The sequence below is a fragment of the Vanessa atalanta genome, chromosome 2, assembly GCF_905147765.1.
Source record: "Vanessa atalanta chromosome 2, ilVanAtal1.2, whole genome shotgun sequence".
Taxonomy (NCBI): domain Eukaryota; kingdom Metazoa; phylum Arthropoda; class Insecta; order Lepidoptera; family Nymphalidae; genus Vanessa; species Vanessa atalanta.
This window is the reverse complement of record NC_061872.1, coordinates 7,152,629-7,166,956: the sequence shown is the minus strand read 5'-3', so window position 1 is coordinate 7,166,956 and position 14,328 is coordinate 7,152,629. Positions and strand designations below refer to the sequence as shown.

The following is a 14,328-nucleotide window of genomic DNA, read 5'->3' as shown; positions in this document are numbered from 1 at the left end:
ATAAGGCTAAAATTACCATAATAATATAACATCATACGAGATTAAGTCTTCTCAGCTTGTAATATTAACAAACGAAATATATTTGTATATTAGTAAGTTACATTAAAAGTATTGAACGCAAGTCTCATTATTAAATTCCAATTCATGTTATTAAAAGTGCAAAAAGTAGACGAATAACTTCAAAACATAAATATAATGTGTATAGCACAGTACAATGACGACAAAGATGAGTAATTATGAAATTACGGGTTAAAGATCCTTTAAAAACTTATTGTCATATTTGTTGTGTGACGCACGAAATCACACAAGGAAATAGTATATACCTGTAAGTAATATTTACAGCCTTCAGAAAATGCATTCTAAAAGCGTCATAGTAATCAAGATATAAGCATTGTTTTTTACTTGGTGGTAAGGCGTGAACCCATATGACTACAGGCACAAGGAACATAACACCTTCGCTCCAGAGGCTCGTGGCGCATTAGGAATGGTTATAATATGTATATAAATATATCGATAAGTCACAACTATATTACGTCATCATGATGATTAATATTTTTAGCGTGGTTATGTTATTCAGCACCTCGGAAGCATAAGTCTAACGAAACCTATTTTAATTTAACAAGGAAAAGGAAAAGAAAAGGTGTCTCTTAATAAGATAATCTGTATCTTATATCTGTATTATATATCGTATAGTAATCTGTATTGTCTTCTATGCGTTCTAAAATTATTTCGATTCGATCCGATTGTGATGAAAGTTTAAAGGGCGGAATTCAGCGTACGCCAGCATTGTGTTAAGAATAAATATCAGGTAGGCTAGTTTTATTCTAAAATGCGATTAAAGAGAAAGCTATGATTATATTTATGTGTATTAGATCATCATTGCCAGTTGAGGTGTTCTGTAAAAATAAAGTCGAATTTTAGCGTAGAATACGCAAGTCGCTTGCAGGTTTCCCACGATATTTGCCTTTACCGCCGAACACGAGATGAATCATAGTCACAAATTGATTCCTAATTTCGCCCGCCTGTGAAAAAGAAAGCAGGTATTAGGTACGATACATCCTTGGGGCCAATTCTAATAACATATATCAGTTATGAAAAGATCCGAATTATATTCCGAACTTCGAACCGCAACTGGGTTACTGTGTCAGTTGAATAGAAAAACGGCTTAACGGCAACGATAACGTTACGATTCGATTTCAATAAAATGACTATTTATTAGTAGAATTTGCGCCCTTTTCTGCTCCCCTGAACGTGCAACAGCTGCAACGTGCGCGCAAAATCTCATAAAGATCGGTTGATTGGTTGAGACGTGAAAGCGTATCATACAAACAGTCTAACAATCTCACTTCATAATATTATTTACGATTATATTTACAATTTTTTTGTAGCATATCCAAATAGATGGTAATATAAAAAAATCTTTCAGGTTTGGTATAAATTGGACGATTGGACAAATGTTGGTGAATTATCAGTGACGGTACATGGCGCAAAAGGCTTGAGCGCTCTGAACATTAGTGGCAACGTTAATGCCTTTTGTGTGCTGGAGTTGGACAACTCGCGGATCCAGACCCACACTGTACGAGGGACCTCGGAACCAAACTGGAACAAGACCTTTACATTGTAAGTGAAAATTAAAAAATCTTACCGCCTACGTTAATTTACGATATTCTATAGAAAGCATGAATATACACTTAATATAATTAATTAAAATTTTATATTTAACGATTCTTTATTTCACATAAGTAATCGATCGTTTTCGAGTGGGAAGTTCGCGCATTATATTTACATACATATATTTTTTTACGTCACATAAATGTGACTTCGATGATATGTGTTATTGGGTCGTTAATCGCTTTTAAATTCACACCTCGAGAACAATTCTACCCAGAAGTGGAACAAATCTTTTGTTATATATTGTAAATGTATGCGATCCGCTTTCCTATTGACAATTTTCACGTAATGACAAATACTTACATTGTTTTCAATGAACCCCACGATGTTATGTTTTTAAACTACTTTTAATCTTGGGTTCATAATCTGATGACCTCCATGTAACCGAAATAAATAATCTAAGAGTTGAATTAGGTCTGAATAAAAATATAACATAACTAAACCTGATTTAAAAGTCGCGTCATCACTAACGCGGCTTTATGCGTGTAGCGAAATAGTTTCACTATATTGTACAAGAACGTATAAATTGTTTTTAAAAAGTAATATAAATCAACAACCTGATAATGTTTCACGGCTAGACCAAGGCCTCCTTTCCCAAGGTCAAAGTTAGCTTATTCCACCACGATTGTCAATTCATTGAAATTCTCGCATTTCATTGAAATTTGAAATTCACTGGTGCTTGCCTTGTTTTAAGCCCGCAATCACCGGATAAAGTACACGCTTTCTAACAACTGGACCATCTCATATTGCACTGGGCTACCTCAACTCTCTCATAAATTTATAACTATTTTTAACAAGTATTGTAATACAATCGATCTCTCTTCCTGAATCTAAAAGTACGTAACAAACATGCGGTAATGTCAGTTTTCATAAATTTTATAAACGTTTTAAATAATTCCAAAACTACTGATCAAAATTACTTTCAATTTACTACATATAATGCTCAAAGTGTATGATATAAGTAATTAATAATTTATAATTACTTATATCATATACATAATAAAATCATATAAATTAATAAAATATTAAAATTATGACAACCTACAATTCTACATTTTTTTATACAAACAAGTCTGCGGTTTTTGAAGCACCGGAACGAACCTTGTGAGATATTTATATACTGTGGAAATTTTAAAAACCAATAAATAAACTTTACCTCTTTTTAATATTTAAAGTACGATAAAGTTACATTGTATAGTTCAGTGAACCTATAACCTAGCGACTGCACATGCCGCCTCTTATACATATTCGCTTAATTAAATACGTAATTCTCATAAAATATACGGCAATGTACAGTCGCGCCGTAGACTAGATTACGGCGCATAATATTTTAAAATTACAATGTTTACCCTTTCATAGCTCACTGAAATAAATACTCATCTAGTAAATACATTTGTCCTACTGAAATTTAGTTCCACAGAAAGACTTGCTTTTATTTAGGATATTTGTTGCTTATTCCAGGCATAAGCAGCGGTATCACATGTCAGTCAGGATACAGGCAGTAGCCATTTAACAGAATTTCATCCAACACAATAATTTCTAACGATGTTTTTATTTGATTTATAATAGATAACACACAATGGGAATAAAAATAATGCCTTCATCATAGAGGAACGCACAAAATAATAGTTTATCGGTTAGCAAACATTAAACAGGTTTTATTTCTATATTATAGATTATTTACAGTATATATAAGTATGTATATAATAGTCAATATAAAAAAACCTAGTTATCGAGTCATGCATCAATATCGTGGCAATCATTAATAAAATAACCAATTTAGTTCTACTTTGTTGTGTTATGATAAAATAATCACAAACCAATTTGTTCACTATCAAATTGATGTTTACACTGAGTCTAAACCTGAGTTATCTTAATATATTCGAGCAATAATTTTATAATTAGTCATTTACGTTACACAATCTTTTATAAAAGTAACCCGACAACGTTCTATTGTATTATTTAATTGTTTCTTTATTTATGCGTTTCGTACCTGATAACCTGTTTATTTCTTATTTACGACCTAAATAGGTAAAGGGAAAATCCCGTGATGTTAGTTAAAATTCTATAGCAAAATAGCGGTAGATTACCTCCTAAAAAAATTGAGTCATCGTCTATCGAGAATTTGTATTCTAGATAAGTATTGTTACTTATCTTACAACTAGAGAGAGTCGATCGAGATACGTTATTTTTAATGTAACATCAAAATTTTCTTAGTCATATTTCTTCATAGAAATTCTAGTCTAATTCTAGTCATACTTCTTATGTTTTTATTATAATAGAAATAATTTTCAGCTGTGTTAATGACGTCACGTCGGCGTTAGACATAGCCGTTCTTGATGAATCGATATTGCAATCGATGAAAGGTGAGACAATCGGCAAAATATCGATACCATTGTTAAGGATAAATAACAATGAAAAACGATGGTATGCTCTGAAGGACCGTTCAAAACGACATAGCGCAAGAGGAAACTGTCCGAGAATTCTGCTAGAGATGTCCCTTGTATGGAATCCGGTAAGATAATTGGATAGTTATAAATGTCTTAAAATAACTCACACTTAATCGAAACAGTAGTTACAGACAAACATTATTTTAAAATAATTTAAATTTTATTTAAAAACAATTATTCGACAACTCAGGTGCAATGTACACTACTCTTGTTTCCTAAGGACAAGCCTTCCAAGTTTCAGAGAGCATACATCTGTGGCCTGATATTATCTTTTTTTCTACTTCGTTTGGTATAAATACATATGTTGACAAAATTTTAAGTTTAAAATATTGTAAGGTCATACGATATATTATTTAAATTGAAAATCTGTTATTTTATAAATAAGTTTGTCTATTTTCTCACATTTAATAAATGGTATTAAGAGTACTTTTCTATTTAATTTAATAAAGCTCTAAAAAATAATTTACTTAAAAATAACTTAAAAACGAACCTAATCAGCTGGTTATTTCAATAATATATTAGCAAATTAGAAGTATGTAATAACTTAAAGCATTTTTTCAGGTTAAAGCTTCAATGCGCGTCCTCAGACCAAAGGAAACCAAATACATCTTAAAGCCGGCGAAATTTGACATCCCTCTTCTATACAACAACTTAAAGTTCATTAAGGATATATTTAAAGTTTTTCATAATGGCAACGAGCATTTGAAGTGAGTTTAAATTTAATTTATATGCATTATTTAACGTTGGCTTTTAACATGAATATTCAATATAATCACTTATTTATAATACAGGTCAGTGAACTAATATTCTTTACTAACATATATTCCGGTGTTGATAAATTTATAATAGGGATATACGAATTTATGTTTTAGTGTATTAAACGATTTACTTAATTATGTAAGTCTTCGTCTCCGTTCAATACAATTGTGATCAGAAGATTCGAATATTAATCAAATATTCTTTTTTTAAATAAATTCTATAAATGTTATGCTAATGGTCAATGTGAAATATCAAAACTGACTACTAAGATAATTTATAATCAAAGAAAACGAATTATAGAATAATAATATGCGATTTATAAAAAATATAGGTACGCCTTAAGAGATCGCATGCCGTTTGCCGTCACGGTATAATTACGAGCATGAGGCGATCTTACCAGTAAGGCGCACGATGCTTACCACTAAAAATAACATAAATAATGCATTTATTTAAAATTAAATTTGTATTTTGATGAGATTTATTCGAAACAATGATACTGGTGTATACGTTAATAATTGATTATCTATTGAATACAATGTATGCAAATTATAAACATTTACGTAATACCGCTACCTATGTCCTAGCTCGCGTCAATTAAGTGATGTTACAACTACATATATGTTAGTATAGAAGTGCTTCCCGACCGGGGTTGTACTAGGGACGTTTGTAAAGATGGCGGCGATTTCGAAGGGTACAATTTTCAGAAGTCATTTGGCATTCGACATGGATTTTGAGTGGAGTGCCGGGCTTGCCGTGGAGTGCCGGGTTTAGAATAGCACTCCCCCATCTCTTCCCGTGGGTGTCGTAAGAGGCGACTAAGGGACGGGGAAAAGGGGGGATGGGCAGCAGCGTCTCCCCCGTAAACAACTACCCCCTACTGCGCTCGCCAACACGCCTGCCCAGCGTGGCGAGTATGGGCAAATCCTCCGAAATGGTAGATGCGTTTAAAAAAAGGCCCCCAGTTACCGGCAAGCCCGCTTGGCCCGACCAAGGTAGCGGTCGCGGTATCGGCAGGGCAGGGCGTGCAAAGAATCACCGGTTCATGGCAGGCTACCATAAAAGACGACTACATATGGCAACGTATAATGGACGCTCGATAAGGCTGGACCATCACCTCGCCGAATTAGAAGTAGAGTTAAGTCATATAAACTGGCATATACTGGGGTTATCTGAAGTCCGAAGACAGGGGGAGGACACGATAACTCTAGAGTCCGGTAACTTACTCTACTTCCGCGAAGGTGATAAACTCTCCCAGGGTGGTGTCGGTTTTCTGGTCAAAAAGGATCTCATTAGCAGCATTATAGAAATCAGTAGTGTGTCGAACCGGGTAGCGTACCTTGTCCTAAAACTTTCCGACAGGTTCTCCCTGAAGATCGTACAGGTATATGCGCCAACTTCGGCATACTCTGATGATGTGGTAGAAGCGATGTACGAGGACATCGCAAAGGCCCTCAACAACACCTCGAAGGCCCACTGCAATGTTGTTATGGGAGACTTTAATGCTAAAGTGGGAGTACAAGATAGAGGTGAATCGAAAGTCGGACCTTACGGCTTGGGCTGCAGAAATCACAGAGGGCAAATGCTGGTAAACTTTCTCGAAGCGCAGGGGCTCTTTTTGATGAATTCTTTCTTTGAAAAGAAGCCCCAGAGGAAGTGGACCTGGCGAAGCCCCGATAACGTGACAAGGAACGAGATAGACTTTATCATTTCGAATAAAAGGCACATATTTAGAGATGTCTCAGTGATCAACAGGTTTAATACCGGTAGTGATCACCGCTTGGTTAGAGGCACTCTAGATATCGACTTCAAAGCCGAAAGATCGCGAATGATGAGGTCTACTCTCCGACCTACCATGCTCCAGGCTGCTCAAGGCTCCGAAAAGTTCCAAATGGAGCTTCAAAATCAATTCACCGCGTTGGAAACCGTAAGCAGTATTGATGAGAAAACCGACACGCTGGTCAAAATACTGCAAAACACATCCCGCAAGTGTTTTCCGCCACAGAAAAGAGACAGCGCACCAAAACTCTCTGCTGAGACACTCGAGCTCATGAGGAAACGACGAGAACTACCATCGTTTTTGTCAGATAAGGCCTTAAACCGAACAATAAAAACGCTGACGCGGCGCGATCTCCGATGCTCCAATACCCGCGCCATCAAGGCTGCGATTGAGCAAAATCGGGGATCGAAAGTGTTCGCTCGCAAGTTTGGGAGGCCGCGTCCGACGAAACTTAAAACTGAAAATGGTAAGGTCGTTACCTCAAGGCCTGAGATCGTCGGAGAAGTAGAGAGGTTTTATGGGCAGTTGTTCTCTTCAAGATCGGATAAACCTGTGGGAATCAGTATTGATGACCAGCGCGCCCCTCTTACGCGCCATTATTCCGAGGAGCTCCCGGTCGTTGACCAAGGCGAGATTAGGGCGGCTCTAGAACAGCTTAAAAACAACAAAGCTCCGGGAGACGACGGAATCACAACAGAGTTGCTTAAGGCAGGCGGAACTCCGGTCCTGAAAGAGCTAGCAAGCCTCTTTAATTCCGTCATCCAACATGGCAAGACCCCGGAAACGTGGAGCGGGAGTGAGGTGGTACTGTTCTTCAAAAAAGGTGATAAAACCCTCTTGAAGAACTACAGACCAATCTCCCTCCTGAGTCACGTGTATAAGCTGTTCTCAAGAGTCGTCACGAACCGTCTCGCCAGACGACTTGACGAGTTCCAGCCCCCAGAGCAAGCCGGCTTTCGATCAGGCTACAGCACCGTAGACCACATCCATACTGTTCGGCAGATTGTGCAGAAGACCGAAGAGTACAATCAGCCGCTGTGTATGGCTTTTGTGGATTACGAGAAAGCCTTTGACTCCATCGAAACCTGGGCAGTGCTCGACTCATTGCAGAGATGTCATATCGATTGGAGATATATCGAGGTACTGAGTTGTCTGTACAACGCCGCTACAATGTCTGTCCACATCCAGAACTGTAAGACGAAGGCGATCCAACTGCGCAGAGGGGTGAGACAGGGGGATGTAATATCCCCGAAACTGTTCACCAACGCGTTGGAAGACGTTTTCAAGACGCTGGATTGGACTGGATGTGGAGTCAATGTAAACGGCGAGCACATCTCACACCTTCGATTTGCCGACGATATCGTCATCATAGCAGAGTCGCTGGAACAGCTAACCGAAATGCTGCGTAGCCTAAGCGATTCTTCCCGACGTGTCGGTCTCGGTATGAACTTGGACAAGACCAAGGTCATGTTCAATAGGCATGTCGTGCCGGGGCCGATATACGTCGAAGGGAAACCTCTCGAAGTTGTCAGTGAATATACCTACCTAGGACAGGTCATTCAAGTCGGTAGGAACAACTTCGAGAAGGAAGCCGATCGAAGAATTCGCTTGGGATGGGCAGCATTTGGCAACCTTCGTCAAGTCCTCACGTCGTCTATACCGCAAAGCTTGAAGACGAAAGTCTTCAACCAATGCGTCTTACCTGCCATGACATACGGTGCCGAAACGTGGACACTGACTGCGGGACTAGTCCACAAATTCAAAGTCGCTCAGCGGGCTATGGAGCGAGCTATGCTCGGAGTATCTTTGAAGGATAAGATCAGAAATGAGATTATCCGGAAAAGAACCGGAGTCACCGACATAGCTTACAAAATTAGCAGGCTGAAGTGGCAGTGGGCTGGTCACGTATGTCGTAGGACCGATGGCCGTTGGAGCAGACGAGTCCTAGAGTGGAGACCGCGAATCGGCAAACGCAGCGTAGGGCGCCCTCCAGCCAGGTGGACCGATGACCTCATGAAGGTGGCGGGGACCGACTGGATGCGGAAGGCGGAGGACCGGGAGCTTTGGCGCACCTTGGGAGAGGCCTATGTTCAGCAGTGGACAACGATTGGCTTTAGATTGATTGATTGATTGATTGATGGATTTTGATGTGAAACATCTAATGCCGTCTCAGACTGACTGTAGACTTGGCATTATATTTATAATAGTAGGTACTAGCGGGGCCTGTGCCTTCTTGCGCGTTTGAATTTAACAATAAAGCTATTGTTATAGCCTAAGTTACTCCTCATTTCATCAGTTATCTTCCAGTGAAAGTCCCGGCAAACCAGTCCAGCCGTTCTAGAGATTAACCGGAACAAACAGACAGACTGACAAAAATTTAAAAATATGTCTGAAGTCGGAAAATGTTCGGATGTTTGTTGGAAAATCATTTAGCAATTAATTTGATACAATACATTTGCTATTTAAATGTATAAAATGGACTTCCCATGATTTGATGTATAGCTCATATTTTATTTAAATGCCCTGATCTGTTTCTTATTTAAATGGCCGGACGAGAGGATCTTAAGATTTAAGTATTCCATGCGATTTGTTCTATTATTAACTACAAAAGATCTTCATTTATAATACCTACAACAATATTCCACTTAACTACTTAAATCCAAGTTCCGATAACAACTTCGATTACATTTAAGACGCCATTTTTTCACGAATCTATTAAGAATACCAACGATTATTTTAGATATATTATTTTAGATAATTAAAGGTTCTGTATATAAACTGTTCATTTATTTTTAGTCTTGCATTGGTATGGACTATAAAATTTACATATTCATACAACGTATACATAATTTTTACATTTATACTTAATAAAATATAAAAATATAATTTGTAATATAGAGTAAGAAATTATTAATCAGCGACATATAAAAATTGTTGTTAACGGGATATTCTGAATGGTGTTGTTAACTGGCGATAATAATAATTTACTAAAAATAAGTAAACTTCGCTGCTTAAATAATTCAATTATTAATCTAATCTAGAAATTAAAACTATAAGTGACCAATTATTAAAAAATAAAAGATTTATGTGTCACGTTTATTGTAAAAATTATATTGATCTTAGATTATAATTCGGTTCTATAACAGAGTTCTGTGACCTTTTACATTACTTAAGCATTACTAAAATTTTTGATAATAGACAAAAAAAAAACAATTAAAAAAATGTGTACCTACTCATGATCCAAACTTTTTGCAAGAAATATTTTTCTCTAAAATTAATATTTATTAGGAAACACGTTAAGCACATAATTATGTTTCCAGATTTGATCTTGAAAATGCAATAATCGCCACTTTCTAAAACGCTTTTTAAACGTTACATGCATTTTATTTTGTATATTGTTGACAGTGGAAAAATTTGATTGGATATTATATTCAAGGCGACGTAAAAAATAATTGATAAATTATATGTCGGTTTGCTTGAAAAAAAAAACTCTAATCATTGTTCGAGGTCAATTGTCATCAAAACTTGATAATAGCGAGTTATTACATAATTTTTAGCATTCAAAAGAATAATAAGCATAATTTTAGGTTTTTAGGAACAAGAAAAACAAAATAATTTTAAGCTGATATTAGATCCGTACAAACAGCCTTCTATTTAATATGTTTTTAATAAAATTAATAGTATAGATTTTTTAAACTACGCAACGGATATAAATCCATGTCATTACCTCAACTCTTAAATCAAACATTATTTTTTTAAATTTATTGTCACTTTTTCTGCAACCGATTTTAAATTGACCCGCATGTCATAGTAGATAAAGGCCGAGAATTTTTACTTATGACTTTTCTAGCCGGGAAAAACCAAGACTTTTTTCTTTTTATGTTTGTTCTTCAATCTAAAAGTTGTTTATAGAAACTTATTGTAACAGTATGAAGTCGGGACGGGTAGCTAAATATAGATATATCTATATTCAATTGATATGATATAAATTAATATGATGATGATATGAATACATAGAAAACTGAAGTTACAAAATTATTGGTCTTTTTCACTTTTTGGTACATAACTAGAAAATAAAAAAGTACCTAAGTTGCTACTACACAAATTAATTTAGGTTTATACGAATACTAAAACGATACTAATACCCAGAATACGATATCCGAAGTTTTCTAAAAGATTAATTAAACCTTTTTTTTAATATAATTCTATTATGTATACAAAAGTGCAATGTTTTCATAGGTCTGTTAGATCACGAGCAAAAAGAAGTCGTGTTTTTTTTTATATTAGTTTCTTTAATTAAAGATAGAACTAAGTAATTGGGTTTTTGTTAATCCAATCGTTACGTGTATGATAATTTGTTTTTTGTTTTCGAAATCTTCATACAATAATAATATTGTACAAATGTTTATAATAAATCTCATTAAGCGTTTAATCTATACGCTAAAGACCTGACAATAACAATAAACACAAGACAGCTTATAAGCTAAATGGTTACCGTTATTACCAGAGAGACACTAACTTATTTGAATACTAATATTATCTTAATAATTTTGAGATATATTTTAAAATAACCGTAATAGCCCAGTGGATAAAATATGTATGTATATACGTATATACTCACATGTGTGTATGTGTGTGTGTGTGTGTGTACATATACATATACAAATATTTAATCCTTCGCGCGTTCAAACCAATTTAAATACTATTGAGTTTTTATGCGCTTAATTTGTAATTATAATTTATCTCGTTGAGGGAAATACTCTAAAGTATCTCCTTTAAGTCTAATATTAAATATATTACAAAGAGATAATAGCGCCAGCATTTTTGTAACGGCTAATTATCTTAATCTTATTTTCCCATAAACCCTCAGAAAACAGATCACTGTGCTTGGTTTTATATAAATATGTTTTTTCTCTTTATTTAGGCGATTATTCGAATGGGAGAATCAAGAGAAATCCACGGTGGCGTTAATCGGATGGCTGAGTTTCTGGTACTTCTTTAGGATGTGGATGACGCCGCTCTTACTAGTTTTGCCATTTTTTCACTATTGGCTTACTCAAAGAAGTATGTTTATAATTATTACATAACCTAATTTAAAATACTCCAAATAAAATAATAAATCCAAATCAACCCACTTAGACCGATTTATTCAAAATAAAGAAATTATATCACTTCTCTCATACAAAAGCTTAACACTAACAGACTTATATAATATTAGCTTCAAAACCAATAAACTATTTTAAAGAAATGACAATCCTTCAAGCTCTTAAGCTCTAGCCAGACCTTGAGGCGTTAGAGACGAACGTCGGTAATGATACGAGCCTGAATGAAATTGTTATTGTTCAAAAATAATTAGTTGCCATTAAAGTTAATAGGCGTGTCCGAGTACAGCTGTCAGACACGATTAATGAAAGGATTATAATTGTGGTTTTTTTTTTCAGACAACAACGCTCTCGTCCCCGTGTGTCAAATAGATGATGATTATGTTGAAGAAGAGCAAGACACCAAGGTAAAAATTGAATAGAATATAAATCATCAATAAATACTTATACTCGTTTTTAATTTTTATCAACTATTTATTTTTAATCTATGATTTTATTTTGGCTGTAAATGATTATCATTAGCCTTCAAAATTAAATTAAAAATGCATTCAAGTTCAGATAATAATCAACGTATTATTATAGCATGTTTATCAATATTTATAGTTATTTTTTATTGTGATGCAAGTGATTGATTGATTGCCGAGTGTCGACAAGCGCAAAGTTACTCGTAATAATAATAATCATTCTAATAGTAAAAACTTATTACTTTTTCGAATTGACGCAATGAGTATCAAGATATAAATCTATAAAGTGAAGATGTATTTAATGTTAGGTTTTTATTTTTATTGTACACAAACATTTAACCTCGACTTCATTCATGAGGGTAAGTACTTTATATTTAAACTTATAAGAAGTTAATTTAAATAATTTCTTAAAACATTTTCAATGTTCAAGCTATCTGAAGTTAATCAAATTGAGTTTTATCGAAATGGATTTCGGTATAAATACTTAATAATCGACAGAGCTGCTTTTATTTTACGAATTTTATAAAGTACTTACAAATATATTCGAATATTAACCTTATTAAACAATTCGCTAGTTATTCTGTGGCCAAACAAAAACACTTGGGTATGTTGCTCTGTGGTTTATTCTTAGCAGAAAAATAAATGGATTTTAAAAACTGCTATTCAACTTTGTAATGCTTTATATTATTATTTTAAATTTTAATTCTATGAAATTTATATTAAAAATGGATAAGATCATTTATCTTAATTATATTAATCCATGAAACTCTAATTGTTGCCCTGCGAAGTAGTAACGTGTATTATTTTTAACTTTAAGTTGTATTTTTTAGTATATTTTAAGTTAATTTAATTATATATTTTTGTCCTTTTTGTATAGGATGAAAAGACGATAAAGACTAGACTTAGCGAACTACAAGATCTAACACTGACTATCAAGAACGGAATAGACTACGTCGTATCATTACTCGAAAGGATAAAGAAGTTAGTATATCTATTTTTATAATGTGTTTATATATATATATATTTGCTATATTTGCAACTATCGCATTATGTTGAAGACACTTACGGTAATACACTGTTTTTATTTTTTAAATATTATTATCGAGACTATGTCGGTCAAACTTTACGTCGTGTATTGAGGTTCATATCGGTTTTTTCCTACAAAACAACTCCACTGATGTTTTTTAAAAGTAATTGAGATGGTGGGATCTTAGCAAAAAAAAAAGCGGGTTTAAAAAGAGTCGAACAAATCTGTTTTTAAGTATTTTCATTCGAGTCGACAAGCCTCGGGTCCTTTGCGGCGAAGGAACATATCGTCACATTTCGTCTGAATATAATCATACGCTTTTAAATCTGCAAATCCATAGTTTTTTTTATTGCTGAATTAAAATAAAAAGAAAACGAAAAACATAATATTTGTTTGAGTTTTTTATAGTCATGGAATCACGATACGTAAACTGATTAATAATTTAAAAAAAATGATTCGGAAGCGTTGACACAAAAACGTTTTTTTAGATTTTTCTTTTACTCTAGTTTTGAATACTTTTTTTAACTCATTTATTAATTTTAAATAAAATATTCTTATTTTCCTCAACTTGCATCCTTAAATAAATGATCTTAGTCATTGTACTTGATGTCGCAGGTTAGCGATATTTGTTTTTGTCATTTCACGGTCAACTTCACCGTCGAGTATCGATTTTTTATGTTACAGAGTTACCTTGTCGTTTTCTTACTTTGCAAATATTATATATTTGCATTTATTTGCTTAATTTGCGTGTGTTTGTGTTTGCGTAATTGTTTCATAACTTTCGACAACACGAAATTATCAATTTTGTAATTAATACTAGTATTAAAGAAACTCTGATGATTGATGTTACGTGATGTATATATATTAAAAGTTATATCAAAAATTTTGTTGCTATTAACGAACCTTTGTGTTGCCAATAATAAAGTTAGAAATAAAAGTAAAAAAAAATATATATTGCTAACATGCAAATTCATAATTTTTCAAATGATTATGGTAGAATTTAGACTGCTGGAAAAATATTAAGGAATACGTCCTGTACGTCTTTTATTACACGCAGAAATTTTCCACGACTCTTAAC

General features: G+C 34.2%; 1 protein-coding gene across 2 annotated transcripts in view; it reads left to right on the top strand.

Moving 5' to 3' along the window:
• The window catches only part of LOC125074052 (multiple C2 and transmembrane domain-containing protein-like), a 33,886-nt gene that overhangs the window by 16,969 nt on the left and 2,589 nt on the right, over positions 1–14,328 (top strand). For both annotated transcript variants that reach the window (XM_047685275.1, XM_047685282.1), the window contains exons 6-11: positions 1,427–1,620; positions 3,967–4,186; positions 4,683–4,828; positions 11,582–11,721; positions 12,099–12,166; positions 13,101–13,204. In XM_047685275.1, coding sequence (XP_047541231.1) covers positions 1,427–1,620; positions 3,967–4,186; positions 4,683–4,828; positions 11,582–11,721; positions 12,099–12,166; positions 13,101–13,204 — 872 coding nt within the window. The remainder of the gene's footprint in view (positions 1–1,426; positions 1,621–3,966; positions 4,187–4,682; positions 4,829–11,581; positions 11,722–12,098; positions 12,167–13,100; positions 13,205–14,328) is intronic.